At 39.8% G+C, this 15098-nt stretch overlaps 2 protein-coding genes across 4 annotated transcripts in view; one reads left to right on the top strand and one right to left on the bottom strand.

Annotated features, from left to right (window-relative positions):
* Nucleotides 1-9975, top strand: part of bcl2b (BCL2 apoptosis regulator b) — a 42649-nt gene extending 32674 nt beyond the window's left edge. The window contains exon 2 of the mRNA XM_086080356.1: nucleotides 6679-9975. Coding sequence (XP_085936482.1) covers nucleotides 6679-6816 — 138 coding nt within the window. The 3' untranslated portion in view covers nucleotides 6817-9975. The remainder of the gene's footprint in view (nucleotides 1-6678) is intronic.
* A 3238-nt stretch (nucleotides 9976-13213) lies between these two features.
* The window catches only part of LOC147181152 (5'-AMP-activated protein kinase subunit gamma-1-like), a 42661-nt gene continuing 40776 nt past the window's right edge, over nucleotides 13214-15098 (bottom strand). For all 3 annotated transcript variants that reach the window (XR_015095555.1, XM_086080288.1, XM_086080301.1), the window contains one exon: nucleotides 13214-14505. Coding sequence is in view for 2 of the 3 variants with exons in the window: in XM_086080288.1 (XP_085936414.1) it covers nucleotides 14474-14505 (32 nt within the window). In the remaining variant the exon portion in view is untranslated. The remainder of the gene's footprint in view (nucleotides 14506-15098) is intronic.

The raw sequence follows: 15098 nt of genomic DNA, 5'->3' as shown, positions 1-15098 counted from the left end.
TGTGACGCGCCGACAGCGTAAGGATGCAAATAGACGTCATTTCCGCTTCTTATCGATATAAGACATTATTTTCACTAATAAAAAGAAGCCGGTTTCCTCCTCATTCAAAGTGTATTGCTCCGCTGCGTCTAACTTCTCGCCATTTTTGTGCATCACGGCTGCAAATTCATTGCGAATAGAGCATGCGCAAAAACACATAAAAGTTCAATAAAAAAAAGACCATATATGTACAGTGTAAGATCAGACAAACTTATTATAAAGTTTGAATTGTTTACATATTTTGACAGCTTTTTGATTAGTACAAGTAGATAAAGAAGAAAAACATTTTCATTTTTTTTTTTATCTATACATGATATTCGGATGACGTCATGTGCCACACACAGTGTGTTATTGTAAGATGGTGAAAATGTTTTTTACCGTAATGCGATCATGATATATGTGTCCAGCTAGCCGTGGCTAGCTCTGGCTAAAAATGCATCTGAGTGGTCAAAAGTTTTCATTTTTGAGATTGCTCCCAATACTTTTCCTTTCCCAGAAGCCCAAAAGTTGAAATTGTAGTCAAAGTAATGAGTCAACAATGATGTTGTTGTAGTAAACATGCTAGCGCTAGTAGCTAGCACGGTTGGGGAACTAGCTAACTTGGTTTCAAAATAACCTGAGATTTTTCGCCTTTAATTCACAAATGATAAATGCACATAGCAACCAATAAGAGTCAAAAGTACAGAAGACGCAAGAATGTCCGTGTTTTGGGAATGAGACATCGTGAAACATCAAAGGGAAAAAAAAAGGGAATGAGACATCCTACTCAGAGTTTACGTGAATGTTACCACGGAGTCCGGCAAATGTTTGTAATCTAATCAAACGTTTCAACGTGTACCGCTGCAAGGAGTATAGATCTAAACCTTCCGCCTACGTCTTCTTTACACAAGTAACGTGGGATGGAGCTGGGGATGACATTTATCAATAACAAAATAACATTTGGTGTCAACACAATTGGAACGCGGCTGTGTACGCTGAGAAGTTCAAAGTACCCGATACACTTTTATATGATGACGGGTAACTCGCAGGTCTTATTTGTTTGTTTGTTTTAAAGACAGCATATATTTGGGGAGTTTTTAGCTGCATGTAAAGGTTGCGGGAGGAGGTCCAAAATCTTGTGAAAAGCAAATGCGAGGCGGCCCGCTGGTGGGAAAAGCAAATGAACAAGGTAACCATGACACTTGGGCGGCCCTTCCAAAATCCTCACTTGTAGCGTCTCTGTGAGGGTTCCCGTGTGTGCCGCCAGCCAACCTGGCAACCCCGGCTCCTGTGACCTTTTAAAAGGCATTGATCCCGCTCTCCAAAAAGAATACCTCAGAGAAGCGTTAACCGGATTTCATTTCCCAGGTGCACACCTGCTGTCAAAGGCAGATGCTTTGCTGCAGGCTAGAGATGAATGTGAAGTTCATACCTACGCTCTATTGTGGTTGTGATAAATGCTACTGTTTTCGCCCCCCCCCCCCTCCCCGCCCCCCTTCTCAACTTTATGTGCGTCTTCCTGCTGCCAGCTGCTTATTAGGATTCCTCATCTCACATTTCCATAATGGAGGTCACTTCAAGAGGAAAGGGACAAATAGGAAGGACGGGGAAGTGATGAGGTTCCAGTATTAATGTGAACGCACACACTCATTTTTATCTTTTTAACTGCCTTTTTTATGAGATACTTGACAAGGGAAAAAATGTGCACATGTGTTCTTACTGCTCTTTCACCAGTTTAAAATAGCTTAATTTAATCATCAGATACAGTACCATATACTAGCCAACGGAAAAAGAACACAGGATGTTTTTACTCTTTGGCGCCTTTGTACTGTAGCCTCGTCCTAGCTAGCGCTAAGCTAGTTTGTCTAACTTTGCTAACGGTTCATTTCTTGCTAGGATGTGAAATGCCATAAAGAGCTCAGCGCACTGCCTAGCTGGGCTTTTTTTTTTTAGCTGACTACTTACTTAACAGTGGAATTTAATTCTCTGTCGGCCAAATCTTCCCACACAGCAGGGACATCTGTGCCATTCACGCGCAACTACAAACACATTTCTGGGCATCTGCAGGAATCTAGCGCGTACATAGCTTTTATGCATGTGCACTCCCTTTGTAAATATGTCACATGTATGGAGACTTAAGGGCCATTCAGTTTCACTTTTCATTTAGTTTTCATTTTATTTCATTCATGAAAATATTTGTTCAGTTTTTATTTATTTATTTTTTAATGTATTTTTATGTTAACTATAACAACCTTGGTCTGTTAAATCGAGGTTCCACTGTACAACTCATCACTAGGTGAGTTTCCATCCACCTATTTGTATTCAAATTTTCAAGAATTGCGAAAAAGAAACTCAATGGAAACGCCAGAAATTTGAAAAAAGGCCAAAAATTTGCAAAAAAATGTTTTTACGCTTTGTGAAGCGTATCGAAAAAAGGGAAATGCGCAATTTTTGACCGATACTACGTCACATGCACATTTGTAGTCACAAAAAATGGCGGATGATAAAGTAAGATAAGTTTGGGGAGACTAAGAAACACAATTATTTTTATAATTAATGCAATTTTCGATGGCTTTATTAACATCAGCTCTCAATGTAACGATGCACTTCACTTGCATGCGGGAGGAAAGCCAACAAGACTAACTACTTCCGTTCAGTCCGTCAAAACCAACATTCCCACCTGGAACTCCCCATTGTCCCAAAGTTCCGTCACTACGTCGTCATCTCGCGGCGCATATTCGCAAAAGAAGAGCGGATGGAAACGAGCTTAAGCCGCATGTCCGTTTTGCGCATTTTCACAAAATTTGCATAAACATTTCCAAACATTTGGATGGAAACCTGACTAATGACAGTGAAGGAGTTTGAAGGTTTCAACGCACACAGTATCCAAACTTTGATTGAATGATTTTCCATGTTCAAATACGTAAAAAAGAAAAAGTGGAAAATAAATACATAATTGTGTTTTCGAGCTACTTCTTGGGTACCAGTTTCATATACAATGCTGAAAAAAATGTTGCTAAAATTATTTGGAGCATTGGCTAACTAGCTAGCTAACTTATCGCCATGAACTCTAATGGCTTGGTTCTGACCTTTTGAGCTATACAAGGCTTGTGTATTTGAAGTGGAAAAACGAGCAGTGAAAAACGTAACGTTCCTAACTGAGTGATGAATTGGTAACAGCAACGGTAACAGCTGATCCAAACTTGGCCCTTATTTTTTTTCTGTGTGCTTGGCAGAGGTCATCGTCAACGTTTGTCTTTCCACGAAGTCACATGGTTGTCTTGCTGTGAACACACTGTGTTCAACACAGTGGGTCAAAAGTTCCAGGAGGGAAAAGTGAAGCATGCTGAAGTCTCATGACATCCACCTGACAAGCCTCCCGTCCGGTATCAGCAGTTAATCCGCTTCCTCCACCTCTTCTCGCTGCGTCATGATCACTATCCGTGCCCTTGTGGCATCTTTTTAACATCCGTCAACGCTCCTGGCAGCCTCTTACTGTAATTGGCTGTCTTGCGTTTCGGATGGGAACACGGGATAATCTGTGCGGTCCGTTGTATCGCCATTGCGATGTCATTTTTACGGGACAAGCCGGGGGGTTGGGGGGGGGGGGGCGCGAGCTGGAGTCTGCGTTTTGCCAAGCACAACATTCCCCTCAGCTGGAGGTCTGACTGGAGCAGCTTGTTCTCTAATTAATACCCGCATCCTGGAGACCAGGAGGAGGAGTTTGTTCATAGTTTTCCAAAATAAAAGCTAAAAAGGCTCCAGTGTTAACCGACGAAATGCCGTGCGGTTTCACAAGTGGCGACTGTTTTGGCACCCGAGGGCCCGGAGTAGGAACAAACTGCTGATACTTCCACTTGTGCGACACCCACGCAGAGACCACCTCCAATTCCCACACACACACACACACACACACACTCACTCCCCGAACCTTGAGAATGCCATGGGACAGGAAGGGGGGGTGGGGAGGGGAAACAGGAAATACTTGTCTCCCCAAAGCACATATTAATAATAGACGTCAGCTTTTTATAGTCTTTTGTTCCATAAACGTAGCACAGGATTTCGTACCGATGCATTAGCTGGAACAAAACATTAAGCTAGAAATGCTTTTTATTTTTTTTTATTTTTTATTTTTTATTGCGAATACTCAGAATCAAGATTTCATACACTCAACTTATTTATTTATTTATTTGCTGCAAACCACATAGGTATGAATGCTTGTTGCTAATACTTGATCCTCAGCATTGATCATGATTTGTTGTAAGATCAACTTTCATAGCGTGAAGTATTCACACTATTGCTTCTTTGAATGGTGAGAATCGATTATTCCCATAAAAGGTGATGCGTGGCACAGATGTTTTTGCATGAATGCTGAGACTCGAGCATTCTTGTACCAAACGTGTGACCGTTGTTCTCTTACATTTGAGTTAATACTACAAACCGAACATTCAGATTATTGAGGTTTGGCAAATCCCTTAAAACAATTCCGTTTGTGTAAATGCTTATAATCAAGCATTCTAACACCAAATTGTATGAATGCTGAGAGTCAATCATTAACAGTGATGCGGTTATTTGCTCAAATATTTTACAATGATTATGATGAATGCTTGCAATCGGACATTCTGCTTCCCGAAACTTAAATGCTGAAAGTCAAGCATTCAAACCAACAAAGAAAACTCACTTGACTAAGCGAAAGCGTCTCTCAGCATTCGAGCTGAAATCCAGCGCGAGTGAGAGTCAACAATTATTGACACACCCGAGTCATGTGACATTCCAGCATTCATCACAGCCGTGTCGTGGGTCACGCTGAGGTCAGCATACGGGAAGAGACCAAAGTTAGCTGTTAGCCACGGAAGCTAACAGGATAAGAAAGCGCCGACGGTTCTCGCGTTCCCGTTTGGTTGGAGCTGATGTGCTGCACGACGCTCCCTTTAGCGGCGTGACTTCCTGTCCAGCTGTTGCTGCTGTCAGTACGCGACAACAGATGCGTGCGTGTGTGTGAGAAATACAAACACATTGATAGCATTTTCTCGCAGGCGCATTTCCACGCGGGGCGGACGTCTTTTGAAAACACTTGACTATTTGTTGTGCTCCATTACCGTAATACCACAAAAATGCACCATCTGTTGCAAGAGTTGGCTGTTTTTTGCGGGGTGTTTCTCAAGTGTGTGTGTGTTTGGTGTCTGAGGTTTTGTGTGGGCGAGTGTGTGAAGTGTAATACTTCTGCTGGCAGCATGGACGCGACAACAACACCCATATTAAAGGATGTGCTGTGAGGGATTTACATTGGAAAAATATTTTTGGGGGAGTGGACGGGTGTTTATCTCCTGTGGATTGCAGTCAAGCTGATAATTGTGTGGTTTTTTTCTCTTTCTTTGCCCAAACTCATTCCGACCGTGTTGTGAAGTCTTGTGGGAAAATGTTTTGCTGTTGAATGTTTATTCACATGACTCTTTTGCTGGCCACGCACTCACACGTACTCACAAGAAGGCTGTTTTTGATGGATGGCTGTGAGACATTTCACATCCCCAGAAGAATGATTTGTAATGTCCTAAATAAACTTTATTTTTGGCACGGCAATGTAGAACAAACAACATAACCAAATATATCATCTTTATGAGAGAGACTTTCTGACCAAACCACGGCAAATATATACCATTATTAAAAAAAATACACTATAAAATGTTGCTCATTTTGCCAGGCCAGATGTTTCACGAAGTTTTTTGTACATGTTTAGGCCCGAAAAATCAGCGTTGTTTTATTGGCAAACACAAACGGTCAAAACTAAAGACCCCACCTTTACGTTTTCAGTAAAAGAAAGACAAAAGGTGAATGAAAACGTTTTTTAAATTGTATATAAAATTATTATAATGATTAAAATATCCAAAAAGGAAGAGGAAAAGCAGAACATATGCATAAAATGTCCATGAAATTGCCATAAATTTGAGACTTGAATAAATACATTTAAAAAAGGCAGAAAAAAAACATTCAAAACGTCCCCATAAAATATTCCAAAACAAAAGAAAGGTAGAAAAATTACTATAAAATGTCCACAAAATTGCCATAAAAGTCGGAAATTTGTTTTAAGGCAAGAAATAACATATTCAAAAAGTAACCATAAAATGTCCAAAATCAAAAGAAGAAATTCCTAAAAAATACCATATAAACTACCACAACACCACTAGAAATGACCAAAAATGATCAGAAAATTGATGGCAAATAAGGCAGATTAAAAAAAATAGCCATAAAATGTTTAAAATATGAAGAAGAAAATTCTATGTCCATAAAATTGCTAAAAATATCCAAATTCTGACAGAAAAGTGTTTGTTTTTTTAAAGTCTAAAAATATATCAAAGTATGAAAAATTACCCCAAAAAATCCAAAAACTGAAGATGAAAGGTAGAAGAAAATGAATCTCTATGTATAGGATTCTGCATATTTTTCTGTTATAGTGCAGCTCTAATTGGCTTTTGGGCCCTCAGTACATTCAACTAACAATAACATTCAGTTTCATTCATCACAATGTTCAAATGTTTTGCGGCTCCAGACAGATTTTTGTTATTTGGCCTAAAATGGCTTTTTTTTTCTTTTCTTTTTTTTACAGAAAAGGTTTCTGACCCCTGCACTAATTAAATCATGTGATGTTGTTTTTGTGTGCAGGATGCTTTTGTGGAGCTGTACGACCGTCAAAGAAACTCCGTCTTCAGCTGCTCGTGGCCGTCCATCAAGACCGTCTTCGGCCTGGCCGCGCTCGGGGCGGCCAGCCTCACCATCGGCGCGTACCTCACCCAGAAGTGAGCCGCCTCACCCTTTACCCCTTTTACTCTAAACACTCATCATCTTCCATCACACTCCCCTCCAATAAAGACACACTAAAGTGATGGCGGCGTGCGCGTCATGACACGGACAACGTGGAAGATTCTTGGTTTTTGCTTTCCCAACCCCGCCTGCTTCTCAACTAGTAGTAGCATGAAACTTGTGTTAGCGTAGACAGTAGCTGCATGTGTCAAGTGGGAGAGGAAACCATTGCGGTGCCCCTGCTTGTTAGGGTGGAGGACCCTGTTTGAACCATGGACTCCGGTTACCCCCTTAGAGCCCCCCTCCCTCGGCAGCCACCCATCAAAGGACTTCCTGTGAAGAACAGCTGCTCGGAATGTATAATGGACCCGCGTGGTACGTGCGTGTGGTAGTGTTCGCTGTGCCGACACAAGTATTGGGACACCTTCAGAAAGCTGCAATAAAGCGGAAAATAAACATGCCCCAAGATGAACGTGAGAAAATGAAACTACAGCAGTCACTTTCCGTAGGCATAAAAAGTAGGATTGAAGAGGTTTGACATTCAATAAAACTTGATTTAGGTTTGACAGCTGTTTTTAACTCATTTTTAGTTGCAGAATCCCAAACTGATCAGCTTTTCGCTATCAAGTAAAACAATTTTTTTTAGCTATCCCCGTTTTCTTAAAAAAAAATTAAATAAATGCCTATGTGTGGAAATAAAACACTAAGATGGAATAGTGACACTTTTTGAATGCCTAAAAGACAACATTAAAAAAATAGAACTTCCGTTATACTATTGGTTACAAAGTTAAGAGATAAGCTAGCACTCATCCTGTTCATTGCTACTATACTGGCTTTCCTTTAGCAGATATTGATAAAGATGCACATGATACCATGAAACTACAGCAGTCACTTTCAGTAGGCATAAAAAGCAGGATTGAAGAGGTTTGACATTCAATAAAACTGGGGAACACATTTTTTTCTTGATTTAAGTTTGACAACTATTTTTAACTAATTTCTGGTTGCACAATCCAAAACTCATCTCAGTTTTTCCCTATCACTTCACGTTTTATTTAATTTTTTGCTATCCCCGTTTTCTTACAAAATATTAAATAAATGCCTATGTATGGAAATTAATAATAATTTGAATGCCTAAAAAGACAACATAAAAAAATAGAACCTCCAACGTTATGCCATTGATTACAAGGTTAAGAGATAAGCTAGCATTACTCCTGTTAATTCCTGCTATAATAGCTTTCCATTAGCGGATATTGATAGTATTGACCTATTGGGAGCTGCACAAACAATTTGCCATTTAGCTGTAAATGAGTCCAATCGTAAATAAACATCAACCTTTTTTTTTTAAATTGTTCCTTAGTGAAATATTTACCAAAAACTAGGCTGATCTTGAAATACTTCCGGTTTTCATTCTTCTTTCAAATTTACATCATGTCAAACAGTGTGTCACCATCTACTGCTTGACAGTGGAATTACACCCGAAATAAACAGGAGGCAGGGAAAAAATAGTTGAAATAATAATCCACAAAATAGTGGGAACGTGACCAATGATGGGGGGGGGGTTACTGTAATCTATTCCTGGGTAAAACATTCCTTATCACTGGTTGGTATATGTCCAAAATTGTCCGAAATGAGGCAAATGAAAAGCTTCCAACTCATTCACCGATGAAGACGTGTGTCCCAATATTTGTGTCCACATGGTGCACTAACAGCCGGATGTTTGGAGTTCTGCGAGTGGGAATTTGGCTCCAACAGCACAGCACAGAGAAGTGAACGTTTGGAGGGCACAAAGACGAAGAAGATGTCAGATGGCGAAGAGAAGGACAAAGAAGCATGTTGAATCGAGCACAAAAGGAGCGAAGCGGATGGGGCAATCGAGCGTCTCATGGAAGGGAATTAGCAAAGAAGCATTCCTGCTGTAAAAAGATCCTCCGGAGAAGTCATCGCCAACTTCATTTGTGGGGTTTTTTTTTTTTCTTTCTGCTTCTGTAGCAGTTCTACACATACACGTGCGCTCCAACTAAATTACACAAATATAGATTATTTTTTTAAAGTGCGATCTTTGTGTTCATGACACATGAATTGGGAGGTTTAACATTTACGATTGGACATACGATAATCGGCACTTTGGTAGGATGGGTGGGGTGCGCGGGGGGTGGACACATGCTTGGCACTAGGATTTGGGGGGGGGGCACAGAAGCGCCCCCCCCCCCCCCCCCAAGGAGAGAAAAATAAGCATTTCCTGTGTGCCGGAACCGAGAAGTCCCTCCCGTCATCGAACAGCTTCTGTTTTATTGATGTTTATCTTGTGTTTCAGCCCGACAGAAAATCTGGAAGTGATCCATGATGATTATTATTTTTTGTGTGCGTGTACAGTTTTTTTATCCTTAAAAAAAATAGTCTTTGCATGAGTGAAAGGCAGTGATGTCTCAATATGTATACATCCGAATTGCCTAGAAGAGGACAAAAACAACAGCATTGTCTATTTATTGAGAGGTACCAGATTTTTAACAATTAATTTTAACCTGTTTTTTTTTCTTCCTTTCTTTCTATGGAATAACACTGTAACAACATTATTTTCTGGCTGCTATTGTAACAACACAAATGTTTTGAAAGTGAATTTTAAAGTGTCCATATTGGCTTGAGGCTGCTACACGGTTAATTTTGCGTCGACGTATCCACAGCTTACACTGCCAGTCGCGCGCGTCCCAGATAGCTGCAAACCAAAGTCAAACTTGTATTCGTGTTTCATTTCGATTGTCACCGAGTAAATGAAAAGATGTGGCTTCACCTCGTCTATGTTAACTGTACTATAATCCGCTTTGTGCCGTAAAAGGTTCATTTACGTCCACGGCCTCGTCTCCTGCTGCGCGTGCGTGCGTGCGTTTCGTGTGTCGAGCGCAACGATGCAAAAGAGCAGCCACTGCTATAACAGCAATACAACTGTATTTTTAATTGTTGAAAATGTATTCCTTGTGCATATAAGAATGTAGGCACTATGGTTGCTGTACTGTTTTACACCTATAATCGCAAACCTGTAGCACTTAAAGAGGAAAAAAAGAAAAAAAAGAAAGTGAAACGTGTTTTCTGTTGTTTACTGCTATAATCCACAATAAGCTAGGGGATCCCATTTGTTCCTAATAAAAACACATTTGTCGAGTAGCCGCCAAGTCTGCTTGCTGAGTCTCTTTTTGTTTTGTTTTTTGCTACATTTTTATTTTTGTCAGCCACTTCAGTAAAGATGGTAAGGGAAGATTTAAAGGGGACATTGTGGCAAATATATGTTGGCCTACCTGTATATATGTAAGAAATAGTTGGGTCTCGCAGTATACATATATATTTAAAAAAAAAAAATCAAATGGAGTTTCACCCTTCCCACATGCTTTAACATACTTAGGAAAAAAACAACTGGCATAAAAAAAACGAAATTAAATCATGTATATTTAAACACCAAACCATATATTTTCATCCAATGAAAATCTGCTATCTTAACGCTAACATAATGTGAAATGCTATAGATGGGCTAACTGAAATTAGATTGAAGTCATGTCATTAAAAAACTTCAAACTGTTGCTATTTTAACTCATTCACTGCCATTGACGACTTAAGACGTCAAAAAAATAATTTTAACTATTTCAATTAGTTAAAAAAAAATCCACTTTTGTTTACAAGAATATGAAAACCTAGAAAAAAGTTATTGTAAATTTAGAACAGATAGAAAATTGATTAGTCGTAAGTTAACTGTTGAAGTCATGCGATTAATTACGATTAAAAAATGTAATCGCCTGACGCCCACATTTTGAATAATCTTTTCTTTTTTGAAAAAGATTATTTAAAAATTTAATTAAAACTTCTAACCGCCTGACGACCTAATTTTTAATAATCTTTTCTTTTTTTGAAAAAAGATTTAAAATTATTAATTTTTAATAATCTTTTCTTTTTTAAAAAAAATTAAAAAAAAAGAAAAGATTAAAACATTTGGTCATCAGGCTGTTAATTAATTTTTTTAAATTTTAAATTTTAATAATTACATTTTTGAAAAAAGATTATTTAAAAAGAAAAGAAAAGATTAAAAATGAGGTCGTCACGCGGTTACATTTTTTTAATTGTAATTAATCACATGACTTCAATAGTTAACTCATGATTAATCACAAATTTTATATCTGGTCTAAATATACAATATTTTTTCTCCTAGGTTTTCATACTCTTGTTAACAAAAGTGGAAAAAAATGTAAACTAATAGAAATAGTTAAAAAATATTTTTTGACGTCTATAGCCGTCAATGGCAGTGCATGAATTAAAAGTCATGTCAACAACAAAAACAAACACACGATATAACTCATCGCATCAATTAGAAGTTCCATTTTCAGGATATAAACATCGCGAAGTATTCAAAAATCATATTTTGTAAATTGTTCTCAATAAAGAAGTCGCTAATGATCTCAAAATATAGCAAAACAGTCACTCATGACTCATGCTATTTTCGTAGATATCCATGCGGCGAATATCTTGACTAATTTCTGACTCATTCTATAATCGTACGTCATTATGAGCAAATATGGCGGGAATCTGCAGTATTTTCCATAAACAAACCGCATGAATTGTAGAATAGCAACTGTTGCTATGCTCAAGCTCATGATAGCCAAAATACTGACTTGTGATTGGTCTATTGCCGTTTGTTCAAGTAGCGTAATAGGGACGGATCAAAGCGGGCATGTCATATCTTGCCTACCTATTCATATCTGTAATAATAAGTAGCATAGCACAATGGTTGATACATCATCAGAAAACGGATATTATATTTGGATTATGTCAAAACCTATGACAGTATTAGTTGGGGACCTCCTCTACCACTTCTTCCCCTAAAAGAGGGCTCATTTCAGAGTATAATAGTATAATAACTCGAATTCTTGGTCTTTGAGGTATTTTGACGAAAACATGTAACAGACAGCAGCGAAAACAATGTGTGAAATGTGTCCTTTAAGTGACGTTAGGGTGGAGTAGATCGTGGCCGTCCATGTCTGTTCGCCTTAAAAGTGAGCCTCGCCCAAGCCAGCACACATCAAAGCTGTCTCCAAACACTGCACTTGCCAGACTGACTCCCATCCGCCGCTAAACACAAGTGCACCAAAAAAAAAAAAAAAAAAACCGAAATGCCCTGCGGCCAGGTTTTTGCACCCCCCTCCAGTTGCACTCTGCACTGATCACACGCGCCTTCAAAGGCAGCAGCTCAGTGGAATTTGTGGAAAGCGTGATGCAGTAAAACTAATGTTGAAAGAGTGGAAAGAAAATGAGCGGCAGGGAAAAGAAAGTGTGAGAATGCTGGCGGCGGACGGGGGAGTTCATTTGGGCAATCCCTCCTCTCGCCGTGCATAGAAAATGCATGACATGCTCTGAAGAGGAATTTGAAATGAGTTTGTGGATTTTCAAAAGAGAGTCCGGCCTGAGTGGAGGAGGAGGAGGAGGAGGAGGAGGAGGAGGGGGGGCAAGCCCTCCCGCCTCTCCCGCTCGGGGGCTACAAGGTGTAGTAGAAGGCGGCCAGCCCAGCACCGACCGGGGCTACCGCAGGGGAGGATTGGGAGATCAAAGTAGATTGTGTGGAATCACTCGGGTCCAGTTCTCTTCCCTCATTTGGAAGTCCATCACATCCACTCACAGCTCCGCTGCCTCATTTCCACGGCGAAAACTTCCTGCTGAAATTGATATTTTCCCAAGCAGAGATCAAACATACACAGGGGGTGAAATCACACATCTCACATGGAAATGTCCCAGCAGACACGCGGACAGGTCGTTGCCTCCCTCATCTGCAATGATGGAATTGGACTGCACCGCCTAAGCATGATTTCATGTGAGCGACAGCGCCACCGTGTGGCCTGCCAGGGCTCAACACTTTCTTTTTTTCAAAGTAGCACCGTGAAAATATTTCAGTAGCTGGTGTTAAGATATTGCGATTAAAACCATTTCGAATGAAGATATGTGGTCACCTGTTTACATGTGACGCGAGTCATTCCGATCTGCCGTTTACGCCTTTAATCAGATCAACCCCGCGTCAGCCGCGCGGACATCGACCACGTGATTTATTAAGATGGAGTTCATGCGTCATTTAGCACGGTAGATGTAATCGTTTTAACACTTATTTTGAAGCAACTCCTGGATAAAAACAAGTTCCAGGGACTTTCAAACAAGTTGTCCCCTCGCAGACAAGCTCTTGGTAAGACGCAGCCATTTTTACGTACGGAAAGGCCGACGTCACGACGCATTTACGTCAAGAGCGCATGCGCATACCGGACGCAGCAACGCCATTCCGATTGAAGGGTTTACATGACGCTCATTCAATTTGACGAGAGGATTCATCTTTTTCATTAGTAGACAAAAGTAAAACTAATTACTGCGTTCAAAGTACATTCAGTGTCTTTTATTTTTCTGCAGGCAGAAAACTTGAAAAAAACAACAACAAAAGAACATTCATACTGCTGTAAGTGTAATTTGTCATGCTTGCACATTTACAGTACGTGTGGATCCAGCAGCATATTTACAAAAAAAGAAAGAAAAGAAAAGAAAAAGAGCCAGAAAACTGCAGGCGCGCTCATAAAAAATAAAGCTTTCTGTGACACAAAAGCAATCCTATTTACAATCCATCGTGGAGGTGAGTCACATGTCCAGCTGTGGACATTTTTGTTTTGTTAGCGTAATCTTTTTAGAAGAAAATAATAATAATACACTTCAGTCACTGTCCAATGAAAGGCATGTTGCGTATTTCCTCAAATAGTGCCATTTCTCAAATAATATCCACTTGATAGAGATAAACACCTCCATCCAATAGACCGCTCCCTTTCCCGCAAAACACAAAATGGCCGATAACTGGAATTACCTCATAGATGCTATGTTGCCATATTAAATGGTTAACTGCTGAGCCCTTTGAAGTCTTCTGCTACTCAATCTAAACAGCAGCAACGACCAACGCATGTTAACAGTCTGTCAGATGAATGCAAGTGTGAGACGCATGCCGTCGACTGCGCGCTATTCAAAATTATCTTATGTTGGAGCGGAGACGGCGTCTAATGATGAGTAAATGTTGTCGTTCCAGAATGTTGTGTGCCGAGCAATACTTTGTGTACAAATGACAACCTTCCCTCTAATAGATGTCTCCTGCTAAGCAACCTTGACCACTACTTGCAGAAATACAGGATTTTCAAAATGTGCAACTTTTTTTTATCCAAAACATAAAACTTTGAAGATAAGAGTTCATGCTTGTTAATTGCAAAAAGTAACACTGACTGTAGTAATATTATATTTTTCACCCGTTTTGAAGGTTGCTGAAATGAAAAGTAACTGTTAACAAAAATTATGTTGTTAATGATTTTTTTCTTTTTAGCCTTCTGTATGACAAAATGCTAACAACTCAAACCACTCAACAATTTCATACGCGTCTCATCCGGTTCACCTTTCCTTTGCAAGGTGACGAGAATAGTGTGTTTTCATAACATTTGTATTGATATATCTATGTACACAGCATATTGTATGCACACATACGGTACTTTCAACAAGTGCAGTCCTCAGTGCCTCTTTGGTTTCTACGTATCATCAACTTGGTTTTGTTTTTCAAAGTTTTGTTTGTTTTTAGCTCTCAGCACGTCTCCTCTTTGGCTGACGCTTCCCCTCAGTCGGTCAGGTTGTCCTCCTTGCATCTGTCTGAAGACAACATAGGAGACAAACGCCACTAAGTTCAAGTTGACAGTCATTAAGTAGAGATAGACCGATATGCTTTTTTCAGGGCCGATACCGATTATCAGTAGTCAGGGAGGCCGATAACCGATATACATTTGCAGGGGGGAAAAAAAGAAAATAAGTTGGTGTCAAAAATTTTAATAACAAAATAATAATAAAAACTCCAGCACTCGACTGCTTAAATGCCTTCAAGCACATGTTTAATAAACAGCTTTAAAGTTTTTGGTTTGCCATCAGCTTTTGCACCAACTATAATGCCAACTCCCAAATAGCCACTAATTTGCGGGCTAACCATCCACCCACACGCTAACCCCGGGATAACTCCCAAATAGTCGCTAAAAAACGGCTATAAGGTTAGCTCGCGAGCTAACCTAATAGCTGCTAATTCCCGCGCTAGTCGGTTCACTCGCGGGCTAATAGCCGCTAATTAACGAGCTGTTAGCTCATGGGCTAACTGTTCACCCACATGCTAACCCTGGGATAACTCCCAAATAATTGCTAAAAAACTGCTATAAGGTTAGCTCGCGGGCTAACCTAATAGCCGCTAATTTGTGCGC

The sequence above is a fragment of the Leptonotus elevatus genome, chromosome 1 (genome assembly GCF_054856555.1).
Source record: "Leptonotus elevatus isolate MCC_2025b chromosome 1, RoL_Lele_1.0, whole genome shotgun sequence".
Lineage (NCBI taxonomy): Eukaryota > Metazoa > Chordata > Actinopteri > Syngnathiformes > Syngnathidae > Leptonotus > Leptonotus elevatus.
This window is presented reverse-complemented; position numbering and strand designations above follow the sequence as displayed.